Source organism: Lachancea thermotolerans, assembly GCF_000142805.1.
Source record: "Lachancea thermotolerans CBS 6340 chromosome A complete sequence".
Lineage (NCBI taxonomy): Eukaryota > Fungi > Ascomycota > Saccharomycetes > Saccharomycetales > Saccharomycetaceae > Lachancea > Lachancea thermotolerans.
The window spans coordinates 149772-165059 of NC_013077.1; the positions used below are offsets into that span (position 1 = coordinate 149772).

Below are 15288 nucleotides of genomic sequence, written 5' to 3' on the forward strand. Positions count from 1 at the left end.
TTAGTTTTTGTCACCTCCTAGATTTCATGTTTGATCAGCTTGTCGAAACATTTACTTTATTCAATATCATATCCAAATGAACACAATATGGATGAGGAAGAATTGCAATTGAAGAAGGAGCTCAGAGAAAAGAAGGCACAGGAGTTGGCAAGACGCAAGCGCGCCAGAGACAACACTGAAAGGAAGGAGGACACCAAAAGGCCACTAAAAAATTGCGCAATCTACATCTCCCATCTACCTTTAGAGGTAACAAAAGACGAAGTAATAGAAGAGTTCACGAAGTATGGAGTTATTAGGAAGGACTTGAAATCCAGTGAGCCCAAGTGCAAGTTCTATTATGGTGTTGATGGGAGCTTTGAGGGTGCCGCTTTGATTGTGTACATGCGACCTGAAAGTGTGCGAATGGCAGTTGATTTAATGGATGGGTACAGCTTTATGGGTAATAAATTAAAAGTAGAGGAGGCCACATTCAAGAAGGAGCCAAAGGATGATAAGAAAAGCCCCAATGCCTCCCAAGAAGGTTCGCGTGATGTTTCTGCTGAACCTAAACTAAATAACATACATGCCAAGCTTAATGAACAGGAACGCGAACTCCAAGACTGGGACGACACCACAGACGAAAAAACTACCCCACGGGAGGAAGGAAGTGAGGTCGATAGCATACCAGATGAATCGGAAAATGCTTCTTCCCGCACTGTTGTTCTCGCGAATGTTTTAGATCTGTACGCGAATCTCGCACCGCAACAGATAGCCGAGGTAGCTGCTGATCTTAAAGAAGGTTGCGAAGCCATAGGAAGCGTTTCATCTTTCGAGTTTGACGAAGTGTTGGGGCAAGCTAAAGTAGAGTACAAGTCCAGCGAAATAGCTCAAAAATGTTGCCAGTTGATGAATGGGCGATACTTCGATGGAAGAAAGCTTGTTGCTTACAACCTGGAACAAGGTGAAGAAGAGGAAGAAGACGAGGTTGCGGAATGGTGAAAGAAGCGTTTGGTAAAAGAAACGCTTACAGAAAGCCTTTGGGGCCTGAAATATTAAGCTCTACAGTCATGGCGGCGCAGGATTAGAATTCGATTTGCTGCATTGCTGGCGCTTTGCCTACTATAGCGCAATCCACTTTAAATGTGTAGATTAAGCCCGCTTCGAACCTTCCTTTGACAAGGACAAGGACTATCCGAAGCCAAATGAGGTTCTTTTAGTTCTGTGAAATCAATTTCCCCAGGCCCAAAACACCGAAGGGGGCTGCAACCTTTTGCCCTCGACCAACATAGCAGCGGCCAAATACTGCGTAATCGCCACATCTCCCATACGCCCTCAGGAAAACGTATGGCTGACCTGTAAGAAAACATTCGAGCAACCTCTCGTAGTGTTAATTTTGAAAAAGAAATACGTTTCTATAAGAAGAGGCTTTTACAAATGCTTTATTGAAGGCTGGCGAACGTTGAACGATGCTTAAGGATAGAATGTTAAGTATCTTAAAATAACGATTTTAGCCCTGCTATTCTTGCTAAACTAACGACCTCGGGTATCAGTGCCGCACCTTTGTTATAAAGGTAAAATCAAAAAAAAATTGAGCGGTACGAGAATCGAACCCGTGTCCCCACCTTGGAAGGGTGGGATGATAACCACTACACTAACCGCCCAGTGCTTGAGAATAGGGTCTCCATACCTCAATCTATCTACTCATAACTAGTTTTGCATAATGTCATAAAACAATAAAGGAACAAGGATATTCTGAGACAACGAAGGAACAACATCAGAGATAATGAGGAACACTAGAGATAATGAGGCTTGCACTAGGTCTCCGGATCTATAACTATAAGTACTATTGCATCCAAGGCTCAGTATGAGATTAAGTAGAAGAAAGGAAGAAGGATCCTCGAATGGAAGAATAATCGCGACCGTATAGAGGCTATTAACCGCCAACTTCATCATAATCCAGAGGCTCATAATAACATACGACACATAATGACAGACCCGGCAAGCTAATTCTGGCCGACATTGTTAAAGTTCTCTTATACGCGTCGTATTGCACCACTTAGGTATCGAGAGCGCTAATTTCTCAAGAGTCGAACGGTCAACGTGCTTACTCCCACCAGCTACTTAGTGACCCCCTAGCAATGCCGAACCTCCAGTAGAACTCAGTAGCCATATGTTTAGCAGCGTATTTATTGACTTCATCACGTGAACATACACCGACGTGGGATGGGCATTCCCAAATGTAGGCGCCTAGTACGGAGTAACCGGCGAGGCTGTAGTGGAGCTACTAGCGCCGCAAAAGAATAGGCTCTTATAGCTTCATGGCTATGAGAGAAACTCTCATTTGTGAATTTTTAGAAAGCACGTGACAGATTCCAAGATTTCAGTTGAACCCGCTTGAAAAAAACGCTGCGAGGACCTGAAGGTTAATGAAGAGCTAGCCAGAACCATCGTCTGACCCTCGCAGCCCAGTGCTTAGTACATAGCGCTCCGTCAGAAATTAGTGATTACCGTTGTATTTGCTCCGTTGAAGGTGACATCCTTCCAATAGCATATGACGTTCATAAAAGAAAAATTTTCAGATTGAGCCTGAGGGACTCTTAGAATGAATTTTCATGAAAAAAAGTCCACCAGCTAACTACCAACTTACATTTGAGCAATTCTGATTCTTGTTCAAAAATCTTCTCTTGATTTCTAACTAAACTCAAATCCAGAGTAGTAATAAAGACCAAAAATGCCACCAAAGAAGCAGGTAGAAGAGAAAAAGGTCCTTCTAGGCCGTCCAGGTAACAACTTGAAGGCTGGTATCGTCGGTCTTGCCAACGTCGGTAAGTCGACCTTCTTCCAGGCCATTACCAGATGTCCGCTCGGAAACCCCGCCAACTACCCATTTGCTACAATTGACCCTGAAGAGGCTCGTGTCATTGTGCCTTCTCCAAGATTTGACGCGCTGTGTGACATCTACAAGCCAGCGTCCAAGGTTCCAGCGCATCTGACAGTTTACGATATCGCCGGTTTGACCAAGGGTGCCTCCGCCGGTGAGGGTCTCGGAAATGCGTTTTTGTCGCACATCAGAGCGGTGGACTCCATCTACCAGGTCGTGCGTTGCTTTGACGACGCCGAGATTATCCACATCGAGGGTGACGTCGACCCAGTACGTGACTTGGACATCATCAGCACCGAGCTAAGACTCAAAGATATTGAGTTTGCTGAAAAGCACTTGGAGAACGTTCACAAGATTACCAAGAGAGGAGGTCAGTCCTTGGAAGTCAAGCAGAAGAAGGAGGAAGCTATTTTGGTCGAGAAGATCATCGAGCTGCTAAAATCTGGCCAGAGAGTTGCTAACCAGAACTGGACCACAAAGGAAGTCGAGGTGATCAACTCCATGTTCTTGCTGACCGCTAAGCCTTCCATCTACTTGATCAACTTGTCTGAGAGAGACTTCATCAGAAAGAAGAACAAGCACCTGATGAGAATCAAAGAATGGATTGACAAGTACTCTACTGGTGACTTGGTCATCCCATTCTCCGTGTGCCTGGAAGAAAGACTATCCCACATGTCTCCTGAGGAGGCTGAGGAGGAGTTGAAGAACTTGAAGGTCGAGTCAGCTCTGCCAAAGATCGTCACCACCATGAGACAAAAGTTGGACTTGATTTCCTTTTTCACTTCTGGTGCCGACGAGGTCCGCGAATGGACTATTAGAAGAGGCACAAAGGCTCCACAAGCAGCTGGTGTCATCCATAATGATCTGATGAACACCTTTATCCTTGCTCAAGTGATGAAGTACGAAGACGTCGTTGAGTACAAGGATGAAGTCGCTATCAAGGCTGCCGGTAAGATGCAACAGAAGGGTAAGGAATACGTCGTTGAAGATGGCGATGTCATCTACTTCAGAGCCGGTGCAGGCAAGAACTGAGTACTGACCTGAAGTCTCTTCCAAAACCTGCATTCATGAATCACCGTCGACGTGTATAACTTCAACCGCGTAAACTTCGTTTAATAACTATATACAAGAAGCGTGATATATAATCATGCCAGACCCGAAGGTGTAGCAGCAGCACCTTCTAGTTGAAGAGGAAAGAATACCATTTTTCTTTACGCTTTTCACGTTGCTCTCTTGGCACATACGCTTTGACATGCTCCTCTATCTTCGCGACGCCGGTCTCCGCGTCATACTGCCTTCCTAACGCATCGATAAATTGGCCCTCGGGGTCCATTAAATAGAAGAAGATCGAATGATCGACCAAGTAATCTTGTCCAGGCTTCAAAGATGGTGGGGTCGAGAAGTAAACGCGGTATTGTTTACAAGCGTTTTTGATGTCATTGTACTCGCCAGTGAGGCCAATCAAGTCGGGATGAAACTCGCTCAAGTATTCTTTCAAAACGTGAGGGGGGTCTCTAGCTGGGTCACAGGTAATAAAAATAGGCTGAAGCTCGATTCCCTTTTTCTTGAGCCCATCCAACCACTCACTGAGCTTGTCGAGTTCGTCAGGGCAGATATCAGGACAGTGTGAAAACCCGAAGTAGATAATAGAAAACTTGCCGAGCAAGTTTTTCTCAGTGAACTCATTGCCGTTGAAATCCACGAGCTTGAAAGGCCCTCCAACAAGCGGCTTCCCATACCCTCTATTGGCTTCTGCCTCTTTTTCGATCTCAAGTCTTCGTTTCTCTTTGGAGAAAAAGTAGTACAAGGTCCCTCCGAGGGTAAGTACCAAGGCTGCAGCCTTCCATGTCGCGAACTCAATAGAGCCGCTCGTGGCTTTCTGTGATTTGGTCTCGGTACCGCCAATCGCGATTCTGCTGAGAGGCTTACGCTTGGGGTCTGCATCTTCAAAAGTTGTACTCTTAGGAGGTGTGTTCCCGGAGAATGCGCTCTGATCAGATGGATCTGTAGAGGAGGAGGCCCCAGAAGGCGCGCCTCCGCGCGGCGTCACCCTCGACCTTGATGTCCCCTGATCTTCTACGCGAAGACAACTGCGCGTAGATAGAGGCCTTAGTGCATACCCTGATAAGCGAGTGGACCTTTTCAAAACAGTAAAAACCCCAGTCCTTGACAACATAATCCAGATAATCCAGCTTCCCGCTCTCGAAGTTGGATACTGATATCAAAGTTTCATTAGTTTAAATTCATCTTAATATGCTCATTCATTTTGGATATTTTCTCTCCGAGGGCACTTGGAAAATTCTATAATTCCGAGGGTCAACAATCAAGATGGGAAAATAGCTTTCGGGCATATTAACAATGATGACAGACCGAGTTCAAGTTCCATTTGTGATGCCAGCAAGCGTGAAAACCGACGCCGTCAGCTTATTCCTCAGGAGATGCCCGGAATTTTACTAGCTCAATTCTAAATTAAGGGTCGCATGCCCCCTTTAGTGGACACTAAAGATGAATAGGGTTTTCGCAAAGCTTTGCAGGGGCAGCCTCCGAACAAACGACGTGCTCGAGGAAGGCGCGGCTTGAAACGGGCCCACAAATTACCGGGGTTGCTTCTAGACTCGATACCGATGGCTTTGCGTAAAGCACATCGAAATTACATAATCTACAGGATACAGACAGCTTGTTGATGATTTTCCACTTTAGGACATATAACGGCAGTGTGCGGGACCAAACAATAGACATAAAAGAAGCAGGCCCTGTTTCAATGCTCCCAACCTTCGCTAGGAGTAAGTGCATTGGGCGATGGACTACAATCCGTTTGTCGTCGACACGAACAACGCGTCCCCTGTCAGGTCGCCTCAACGGGCGGCCAGGAGGGGAGAATCGCCCTGGAGATCCCAATACTCTGCTAACTCTTCCAATGAAAATGACCTGTCAACTGCATTCCAAGGGTTCCCGCAAGCTGCACAGGTTCAGCCTCAATCGCCCTCTAAGGCTGCTGCAAAATACTCTCCCCAACGAAGAAACATCTTTGCTCGCGACAGCGCGCCCAGCAGCCCGCTGCGCCAAGACCGCTACACAGCTAACATGAGAGAGTCTCCCCATAGGAACGCCCGCGCAGTGATTGAAATTGACGAGGCCTCTGACGATGACGAGGAGCAGGATCTATATGATATTTATGCGCAACAGGCCGACGGCTCTCCTTCAAGAGCAGCGTCCCGTGCCACTAGATCCACCTACTCTTTCGAAAGCTACCGGAAGTCTCTAGATGATGATAGCACCATATACTCCGGGGACACGTTCGAGCAAACGCAATTCCAGGTTAACCACCCTCAAAAGAACTACATCAGACGCGGTAAGTCCGAAGTCAGAAGGCTACCGGCTCCGACCTCTAAGAAAAACATCTTAAAACTAGACAACCCAATTCCAAGAGGGCTGCTCGAGATCTTACCACGCCGCGACTCTCTTGAGTTCACCGAAATGAGATACACGGCTTGTACATCTGAGCCCGACAACTATGTCAATGAAGGTTATTCTCTAAGATTTGCGGAAATGAACAGAGAGTGTCAGATAGCCATCTGTGTCACAATGTACAATGAAGACAAATTTGCCTTATCTAGCACTCTGCACTCCATTATGAGAAACATCACACACATGTGCAAGCGCAAAAGGTCCCATGTATGGGGTCCTCAAGGCTGGAAGAAAATCCAGGTTATCATTGTCAGCGACGGTAGAAACAATATTAACAAAGGATCCTTGGATTACTTGAGTGCACTAGGTGTCTATCAGGAAGACATGGCGAAATCCACAGTTAACGGTGAGCCTGTGAAGGCCCATATTTTCGAACTCACCACCCAAGTTTCAATCGATTCCCACCTGGATTACGTGAGTAAAGATATCGTACCTGTGCAGGTAGTGTTTTGCTTGAAGGAGGAAAACCAGAAAAAAATCAACTCTCATCGTTGGTTGTTCAACGCTTTCTGCCCGATATTAGATCCCACTGTCGTTGTTCTGGTCGATGTCGGGACAAAGCTAAATGACTCAGCCATCTATCACTTGTGGAAAGCCTTTGACAGGGACTCCAACGTTGCTGGAGCTGCAGGTCAAATCAAAACTATGAAGGGAAAATGGGGTAGAAAACTGTTGAATCCGCTAGTTGCCTCTCAGAATTTTGAATACAAAATGTCCAATATTCTTGACAAGCCTTTAGAAAGTGTGTTCGGATACATTTCCGTTCTTCCAGGTGCATTGTCCGCCTATCGTTACCGTGCTCTCAAAAACCATGCGGACGGAACTGGTCCTCTAAATTCGTATTTCTTGGGCGAAACGCAAGAGGGCCGGCAGCACGATGTGTTCACTGCTAACATGTACTTAGCCGAAGATAGAATCCTTTGCTGGGAACTAGTTGCTAAAAGAGACGCCAAATGGGTCTTGAAATACGTTAAGGAAGCTACCGGAGAGACTGATGTGCCGGAAGAGCCACCAGAGTTCATTTCTCAGAGAAGACGTTGGCTGAACGGTGCTATGTTTGCTGCACTTTATGCTCAACTGCATTTTACTCAAATTTGGAAAACAAAACATTCGGCTACTCGAAAGATATTTTTCCACTTAGAGTTCTTCTACCAATTTGTTCAAATGCTCTTTTCATGGTTCTCTATATCGAACTTCTTTTTGACGTTCTATTTTTTGGCCGGATCAATGAACAAACTAATGAAACATGGAGACGTGCTTTTCACTTTCTTCAAATACCTGGTCATCTGTGACTTAGCCGCTCTCTTTATCATATCCATGGGCAACAGACCCCAAGGTGCCAACCATTTGTTTATCATATCGATGATTATACTTTCCATTTGCTCAACTTACGCACTAGTTTGTGGCCTTGTCTTTTCCATCAAAACTTTGCAAAACCCCGGAGAAAGCAGCATGGTATTCGTGAATATAGTTGTTTCCTTACTTTCGACTTACGGCCTATACGCGTTCACTTCCATCATGTACCTTGATCCTTGGCATCTCATCACATCATTTGTGCAGTATCTTCTCATGCTTCCGTCATTTATTTGTACGCTACAAATCTTTGCCTTTTGCAACACGCATGATGTTTCCTGGGGCACAAAGGGCTCAACTCAGGACGTAAAGCCAAAATCCGAAGCTACCGTTAAACAGGGTCCTAATGGGCAGCAAATCGTGGAGGGTACTGAATGGCCGCAAGAAGTCGATAAGAAATACGCAGAGATTAAGAGTAGATTAAAGGAACAAGAGATCATTGAACCAAAAATTGACGAAGCTCAGAAGAACAACGATTATTATCGTGACATAAGGACACGTATTGTAATGTTGTGGATGCTTTCGAACCTTGTTCTGATGATGATTGTTACCCAGGTCTATGGGCCCGAAGACACAGCGAAGAACAAGTACCTGACGTTTATTTTATGGTCAGTTGCGATCCTGGCCCTTTTCAGAGCTTTAGGATCAATGGCTTTCTTATTTTTGAAAAGCTTGCGTGCGATTGTTAGCTTCAAGCACAAAGCAGAGGACAGCGGCTCTCTCAATATACCTAGTGCTAAAAACTTGTTTAGCAAGCCAAGCAAAATGTAAATTAAAGATATAAAATGTTAAATAGAGATGGATAATATTTTTTGCATTCGATGAACTTTTTTGGAGTGTCACTGTATTTGCAATGTATTTATGTGGGGCTGAAAATTGCTTAACACTAGCGATTTAGTAGCCTCTGATAGCTCTATGATTATCGTAGTTCACAATGGCCTGTAACAGCACCTTGAAACCGTTTTCGACTTCTTCGGCTGACGAATACTCATAGAAGTTATGAGAAAGCCCGTCTTTTGAAGGAATAAAGATCATCGAGGTTGGAACATGCAATGCTGTTTGACAGGAATCATGGCCGGCACCTGACCATATTTGACGAACCTTAGAGGCTGGAAACTGAGCTAGCGCAGATCTTGACACGCATTCAATACAAACTTCGTTGAAGTTTACGGCTGGCGAGACCTGCAAGACTTCTAGATCATAGGTTAGGGCGCCTGCAACGTTGTCTTTTACAATAAGGTCAAATTGTGCATGAACTTCGGAGAAAATCTTTGCTACGACCTCATCAGAAGGATGTCTGATATCAATAGTGAAGGAGACTTCACCAGGGATGATGTTCACTGAGTATGGCTTGGCATCAATGACACCACATGTCATGAGACCTTGGTGTTTTTTGGCAATTTCGGATGCGGCGACGATCATTTTCGAGGATGCCAGCAGCGCGTCTTTTCTGCACCTCCAGGGTGTAGTACCTGCGTGTGCGCCAACACCAAATACTGTGCATTTCTCCCAGCGGTAAGCTTGGACGCCGGTGACAATTCCAATTTCTTTCTTCTCATCCTCAAGGATTGGTCCTTGTTCGATGTGAAGTTCGAAGTGCGCGTCAATGGCGTTCTCTTGATATGAAGCGGACACTTCGCCAATGTAGCCAATCTTGCTCAGAGATTCGTACACGCTTTCTGGGATGCTTTCGCCGATCGACATGAGTTCATAGGCATCCTTCAGAGGCAAATCGTGAGACCAGACACTAGACCCAGTGCAAGACCGCGCGAACCGAGCACCTTCTTCATTGAACCACACTACGACGCAGACGTCGTAATTAGGAGTGTAATTGTTCTCTTTGAAAGTTCTCAGGACTTCTAGCCCAGCTAAAACCCCGAGAATTCCGTCGTACTTGCCCGCTTCAGGCTGCGTGTCAAGGTGAGAGCCTGTTGCAGTTGGATTACCCCCGTTCTTCCCCGGGAAGATAGCGAAGATGTTTCCAATTTGGTCAACTTTGATTTTACATCCGAGTCCCTCGCATTCCTTTATGAACCAGCCTCTCATTTTGCCATCTTCTTCGGTGCCCGCCAACCTTCTCATTCCGAACTCGTGTTCTTGCGACCCCCATCTCGCGACACCTCCGTAAGCAGTGCCGGTTTCCAATATGGTTTGATTTAGCCTTCCTGGGTTTATGGCCAGGGGAGCAGCGGCTGGGATGTTAAGGATTCCAGACTCGCATGTAAGATCTGTTGTGGTAGTACTTTTTGTTGACATGATGAAGAGATAAGTTTTGGAAAATGACAGTTATCGCTGGCAACACTGGACAGACTTAACTAAACCAGATGGTCCAGTGCTCTTGCCCATCATTATATATTCCGTCCTCTCAGCTTCATCACCTGCTCAACAAGATAAGATAGGTAATCAATTTTTGATCTCGTGCTGATAGGAAAACAATGTGCTAAGATGGAAACAAACGCGAGAAATTTGAAGTCCGGCATCCCGAGAACTCTCAGATAGCATTAGGTTGCTCTAGAGACGGTTCTTGACACTTTAATCGGAAAGGCTTTCTCTCGAGGCCACTCTCGTGCAGAGGACGCCAGACGTCTTATCGACAGTACAGCTCCATGTGGCGCTTAATTGCATGCTTACGGAAGCATTACAGGAACGATTAACGATAAAAAGATCCTGAGTCGCCAGCACAGGGACCAGCGATCGGCTTCACGCGCCGCTTGCGTATAATTCTGAGCGCCCATGCCTCACTAGATTTCATATCACGACTCCTAATTTAAGCGAGGCTCTTAACCAAAACGGCTCACTGGAGCCCAAAGAATGCTATAGGACTTTGGCGTCACAATCAGCTAACTGCGGCACGTAGACAGCTAGTTTACTCAGAATATAGCCCACGTTGCCCAGATCTTGATATCACGTGACGGGGCTTGGCAAGCGGTAAAAACATGCGGCGCCTCTTTTAGATTGTCAAGCTCAAGTTGGTAACCCGCTACTGGTTTCTTGGCATACTTAAGTTGGGCCTCTTCTTTATTTAGGATAGTGGGGCTTGTGTAGCGACTACTACTTTATTTAAGCTCTGTCGTGATCTTGTGACTCGCTGAATAGTACGTTGGGCGCACGAGCGGGATGAAGTTCAAGATTAAAGAAAGGTTGTCCTATCCGTTTCGCAGCTCGAATCTGAGAAAACTCGAATTTTAGGAGGTCTTGGAGCCCTAACGCTCGAATGCTCACGATCTTCATAAGGATAGCTGTTTCAATCCCCAGAACCAATTCGAGAAGCCTAGGTATGTGATGACCAACTAGATCACATGCTATCAAAAGATTCCACTGCTGTGAGTGTCATTACATCTTTTCCTGTCGCTGGCATATTCAATTGTCACAATATGGACTGTCGCATACAGGAAAAAAATTCTCGAAACAGAAATAGATCAAGGCCGATGTGTTCTCTTTTGAAGAGTGGTGCATCGGGTGCTGAGGATCAATGGTGGCCGAAGACGACTATTACGCATTCGATAACGAGTCTCTTCTACGCTCCAGAACCGGTGCGTCTGGAGTGCAGCATGGAGACTCGCTAGTGAGGCGAGACAGAAACGATTTCGCGGACCCTGGCAACCCGCATCACTACTATGCCCAAAAAGCACAGGAGCAGCGACAAAAGGGCCATGTACAAGTCCAGGAGTCCATTCCGCTCCAGGACATGTCCGACAGGCCGCAAAAGGCGGCTCAGGCTAAGAAAGCTAATTCGCTCTCGTTGTGGCAGCTATACTGCTATGTGATCACATTCTGGGCGCCAGCGCCACTCCTTTCGCTGTTCGGAATGACCAAAAAGGAGCGCCAATTTGCATGGAGAGAGAAAATAGCTCTCCTCTCGGTTATAGTCTACGCCGGTGCGTTTGTTGCGTACCTAACCTTCGGATTTACGCGGACTGTCTGCAGTGGCTCCATTCTCAGACTAAGGAACAATGAGGTTTCGACGGGCTACTTGATTATAAACGGCAAGTCTTACTCTCTAGACTCTTCTTCGCACCCAGAAGCAGCGGGGATCGAGGATGGCACCAACGTCCTCTACCCACCAATCAATGCCGGCGGGATGGATGCGTCTTTCCTCTTTCAAAATGTCAACGGCAACTGCAAGGGCCTCATTACTCCAAAAGACAACTGCTCGATCCCGTACTCGGATGACAGTCTTGCCTGGTACTTCCCTTGCAAGCTTTTCTCTCAGGATGGTTCCACGCAGCCCAACTTTACCAAAAGCGAATACTATGATGGCTGGGCTTGCCACACCTCAGAAACCGCTCGTGAGGCATACTATTCTCTATCTGCCGCTGCAGATGTTTACTTCACTTGGGACGATATCAAGAACTCTACAAGAAACCTGGTTGTGTACAATGGCCATGTTCTTGACTTGGACTTACTTAACTGGTTGCAGACAGATGACTTAGACTACCCCCCTTTATTTGACCAGTTGAGAGACTCCAAGTTACAAGGCTATGACATATCGTTGGTGTTATCAGACTCATTCGAGAGGAGAGCTGCTCGGTGTTTGTCGGAAATAATTAAGGTTGGCGAGATAGACTCTTCAACAATTGGTTGCTTGGCTTCTCAAGTCGTACTTTACATTTCGCTTGTTTTCATCCTGTCTGTTGTGGTTTTAAAGTTCCTGATTGCATGCTACTTCAGGTGGTTTGTAGCTAAAAAGCAAGGTGCATTTAACGACGACAACAAAACCATGAATCAGCATGCCAAACAGATTGAAGACTGGTCTGGAGATATGAATGCTCAGGGTCCCATAAGAAAAATGGAGCCTTACTCAAGGCCAGGAGACCAGCGCAGACTTTCCACATTAGATCTTATTAAGCGGAACTCTCGGATGCTTCTCAATGATACTGTTGATGTTACGGATAAATTTCATGGTATGACAACTATGACCACCCAGTCCTATCTGAAAGCAAACACACCAGACATTAATCTCGACAAAAACGCTTTCCAGTCTCCCTTCACAAATGATTTGATATCGTCTTCCCAGGCCCAGGAAACTTTGGACCCTACAATCATTCACCCTGAAGTTGTCACACAACCTCCAGCTGACTATATGCCTTCATCTTACCCATTGATACATACCGTGTGTTTTGTGACCTGTTATTCCGAGGATGAAGAAGGGCTACGGACAACTTTAGACTCACTATCGACCACTGACTACCCGAACTCGCACAAACTTATCATGGTGGTTTGCGATGGTATCATTAAAGGTTCCGGAAATGACCGCACCACCCCCGAGATCGCGTTAAGTATGGTTGAGGATTTCGTGGTTCCTCCAGAAGAGGTGGAGCCTCACTCATATGTTGCTGTTGCTTCAGGTTCGAAGAGACATAATATGGCGAAGGTTTATGCAGGATTTTACAAGTACAACGACGCTACGATCCCCTCTGAACTTCAACAACGTGTACCAATGGTCGTTGTTGTAAAGTGTGGAACTCCGGACGAACAAGGTTCTATGAAACCTGGTAATAGAGGTAAGCGTGATTCCCAAGTGATACTCATGTCGTTTTTGCAGAGATTGACTTTTGATGAAAGAATGACAGCCTTTGAATATCAACTTCTGAAAAATATCTGGCAAATTACTGGCTTGATGGCTGAATTTTACGAGCTGGTTTTGATGGTCGATGCCGACACTAAGGTTTTCCCAGATTCTTTAACTAATATGGCCGCTGAAATGGTGAAGGACCCTGAAATTATGGGCTTATGTGGCGAAACAAAAATTGCGAATAAAGGCACATCTTGGGTTACGTGGATCCAGGTATTTGAGTATTATATTTCGCATCACCAAGCTAAGGCTTTTGAGTCTGTATTTGGAAGTGTTACATGTTTACCTGGCTGCTTTTCTATCTATAGGATTAAGGCTCCAAAGGGAAAAGACGGCTACTGGGTACCCATCTTAGCGAATCCAGACATTGTTGAAAGGTATTCTGATAATGACACGGGTACATTACACAAAAAGAATCTTCTTTTGCTGGGTGAGGACAGATTTCTTTCCTCTCTTATGCTGAAAACCTTCCCAAAAAGAAAACAGGTCTTCGTCCCCAAAGCAGCTTGCAAAACTATTGTCCCAGACAAGTTTAAAGTCCTCTTATCACAGCGCCGTAGATGGATCAACTCGACAGTTCACAATCTGATGGAACTCGTTCTTGTTAAGGATTTGTGCGGTAGTTTTTGCTTTTCCATGCAATTCGTCATCGGAATGGAACTGATTGGTACGATGGTTTTGCCATTGGCTATCTGCTTTTCGATTTACGTGGTTATATTTGCTATTGTTTCCCACCCAACACCCATCGTTACCCTCGTATTGCTGGCTATTATATTGGGTCTTCCCGGATTGCTGATTGTTGTTACCGCAACCCGTATATCCTACTTGGGGTGGATGTTCATTTACCTTTTAGCCTTACCAATCTGGAATTTCGTGTTGCCAGTTTATGCTTACTGGAAATTTGACGATTTTAGTTGGGGCGACACAAGGACAATTGCAGGTGGGAATAAATCCGCACATGAAGAAGAAGAAGGTGAATTCGATCATTCTAAGATCAGAATGAGAACCTGGAGAGAATTTCAAAAGGAGGAGCACTCCAATGACGATGACCGGGGTCAACATTCAAGGTTGAATTCCATTTTGAACCTGGACCTGCTGCCAGAAAGCAGCAACTTTCATAGATGATCTCGCTACATGAAAACTTACGTGAACAGTAGGTGGCCTATCAAGATTCCGAGCATTTTTTGCATTAAAAAAATTTCATTCATTCACTTATTTAAAGCTCTCCCCACTCGTGCTTGTACAAATCGAAATGAGCTATTTGCATATCCCAAATATCTATTATATTCATAGTACGTAAACCGTAAATGAAAGGGAACTTTGCTCAGCCAGCAGCTGTTCAGTTTTGGGCCAGGGAACTCCAAAAATTCCACTGTTAATTTGAGGCATTTCGAGTTTGTAATCCGCAACAGGCACCTTCAGCTTGTCCTTAAATCTCTGAATATACTTACGTGAAAACGAGTCGATTTCACCGCCAGAGCCTGTATCACTAAAGATTTTAATGCGCATGTCTTCTAGTGCTTGCTTAGTGTAACTTAGAATACTATCACCTGTCCCCTGTTGCGATCCACCAAACGATGCAGTGAAGAGACAGCCAATGAGTAACGTTGAGTCCGTGTAGCTTGGAATTAAAACGAACTTACCCAGCAAGCTTGACCCGAACTTTTCGCACAGTTCAATGTAGTCCCCTTCAGCTTTTGGAAACTTCGCCCCTAATTGGTATGCTATTCCTCCGCCCCATGACCCGTTGCAGTTACACGAATGAATCAAAATCCTTGGATGAGAGATGGACGCAGCTAGGCAGTTACCTCTAACATAACGAACATTTGAAACGCCCATAGCAGTTCTTGTGTATTTCGCAATTACACACAGATATTTTGGTTATGGGAACTTGAGCAATGAAGTTTTGTTATTCTCATCGTATGATATTCCAAGCGTATGTTAAGAACATAGAATGATTACAGAGGCAGCGTTTATTATTTATTATGTAAAAGCACTGCTGACATATTTGTACAGAAGTCTCTTATATGTT

The 15288-nt window shown here is 45.3% G+C and overlaps 7 protein-coding genes and 1 non-coding gene across 8 annotated transcripts, besides 1 other annotated feature; 4 read left to right on the forward strand and 4 right to left on the reverse strand.

The window, feature by feature from the left end:
* Window positions 1-87: 87 nt before the first annotated feature.
* CUS2 (U2 snRNP complex subunit CUS2) lies at window positions 88-978 on the forward strand (the record flags this gene model as incomplete). Its single annotated transcript, XM_002551490.1, has 1 exon — window positions 88-978. The coding sequence occupies one exon, from the start codon at window positions 88-90 to the stop codon at window positions 976-978; it is 891 nt and encodes a 296-aa protein (XP_002551536.1).
* Window positions 979-1568: 590 nt separating this feature from the next.
* On the reverse strand, window positions 1569-1640 carry KLTH0A01738r. Its single transcript has one exon. It is a non-coding gene; the product is annotated as a tRNA-Gly (tRNA).
* A 60-nt stretch (window positions 1641-1700) lies between these two features.
* Window positions 1701-1963: a long terminal repeat.
* Window positions 1964-2710: 747 nt separating this feature from the next.
* OLA1 (Obg-like ATPase) lies at window positions 2711-3892 on the forward strand (the record flags this gene model as incomplete). The annotated part of the gene is made up of 1 exon (XM_002551491.1): window positions 2711-3892. The coding sequence occupies one exon, from the start codon at window positions 2711-2713 to the stop codon at window positions 3890-3892; it is 1182 nt and encodes a 393-aa protein (XP_002551537.1).
* Window positions 3893-4040: 148 nt separating this feature from the next.
* SCO2 (putative thioredoxin peroxidase SCO2) lies at window positions 4041-5036 on the reverse strand (the record flags this gene model as incomplete). The annotated part of the gene is made up of 1 exon (XM_002551492.1): window positions 4041-5036. One exon carries the CDS (start codon window positions 5034-5036, stop codon window positions 4041-4043), a length of 996 nt encoding a protein of 331 aa, XP_002551538.1.
* Window positions 5037-5659: 623 nt separating this feature from the next.
* Window positions 5660-8452, forward strand: CHS2 (chitin synthase CHS2; the record flags this gene model as incomplete). Its single annotated transcript, XM_002551493.1, has 1 exon — window positions 5660-8452. One exon carries the CDS (start codon window positions 5660-5662, stop codon window positions 8450-8452), a length of 2793 nt encoding a protein of 930 aa, XP_002551539.1.
* Window positions 8453-8575: 123 nt separating this feature from the next.
* Window positions 8576-9937, reverse strand: KLTH0A01848g (M20 family metallo-hydrolase; the record flags this gene model as incomplete). The annotated part of the gene is made up of 1 exon (XM_002551494.1): window positions 8576-9937. One exon carries the CDS (start codon window positions 9935-9937, stop codon window positions 8576-8578), a length of 1362 nt encoding a protein of 453 aa, XP_002551540.1.
* Window positions 9938-11153: 1216 nt separating this feature from the next.
* On the forward strand, window positions 11154-14381 carry CHS3 (chitin synthase CHS3; the record flags this gene model as incomplete). The annotated part of the gene is made up of 1 exon (XM_002551495.1): window positions 11154-14381. One exon carries the CDS (start codon window positions 11154-11156, stop codon window positions 14379-14381), a length of 3228 nt encoding a protein of 1075 aa, XP_002551541.1.
* Window positions 14382-14543: 162 nt separating this feature from the next.
* On the reverse strand, window positions 14544-15095 carry POA1 (ADP-ribose 1''-phosphate phosphatase; the record flags this gene model as incomplete). Its single annotated transcript, XM_002551496.1, has 1 exon — window positions 14544-15095. The coding sequence occupies one exon, from the start codon at window positions 15093-15095 to the stop codon at window positions 14544-14546; it is 552 nt and encodes a 183-aa protein (XP_002551542.1).
* Between the last annotated feature and the right edge of the window lie 193 nt (window positions 15096-15288).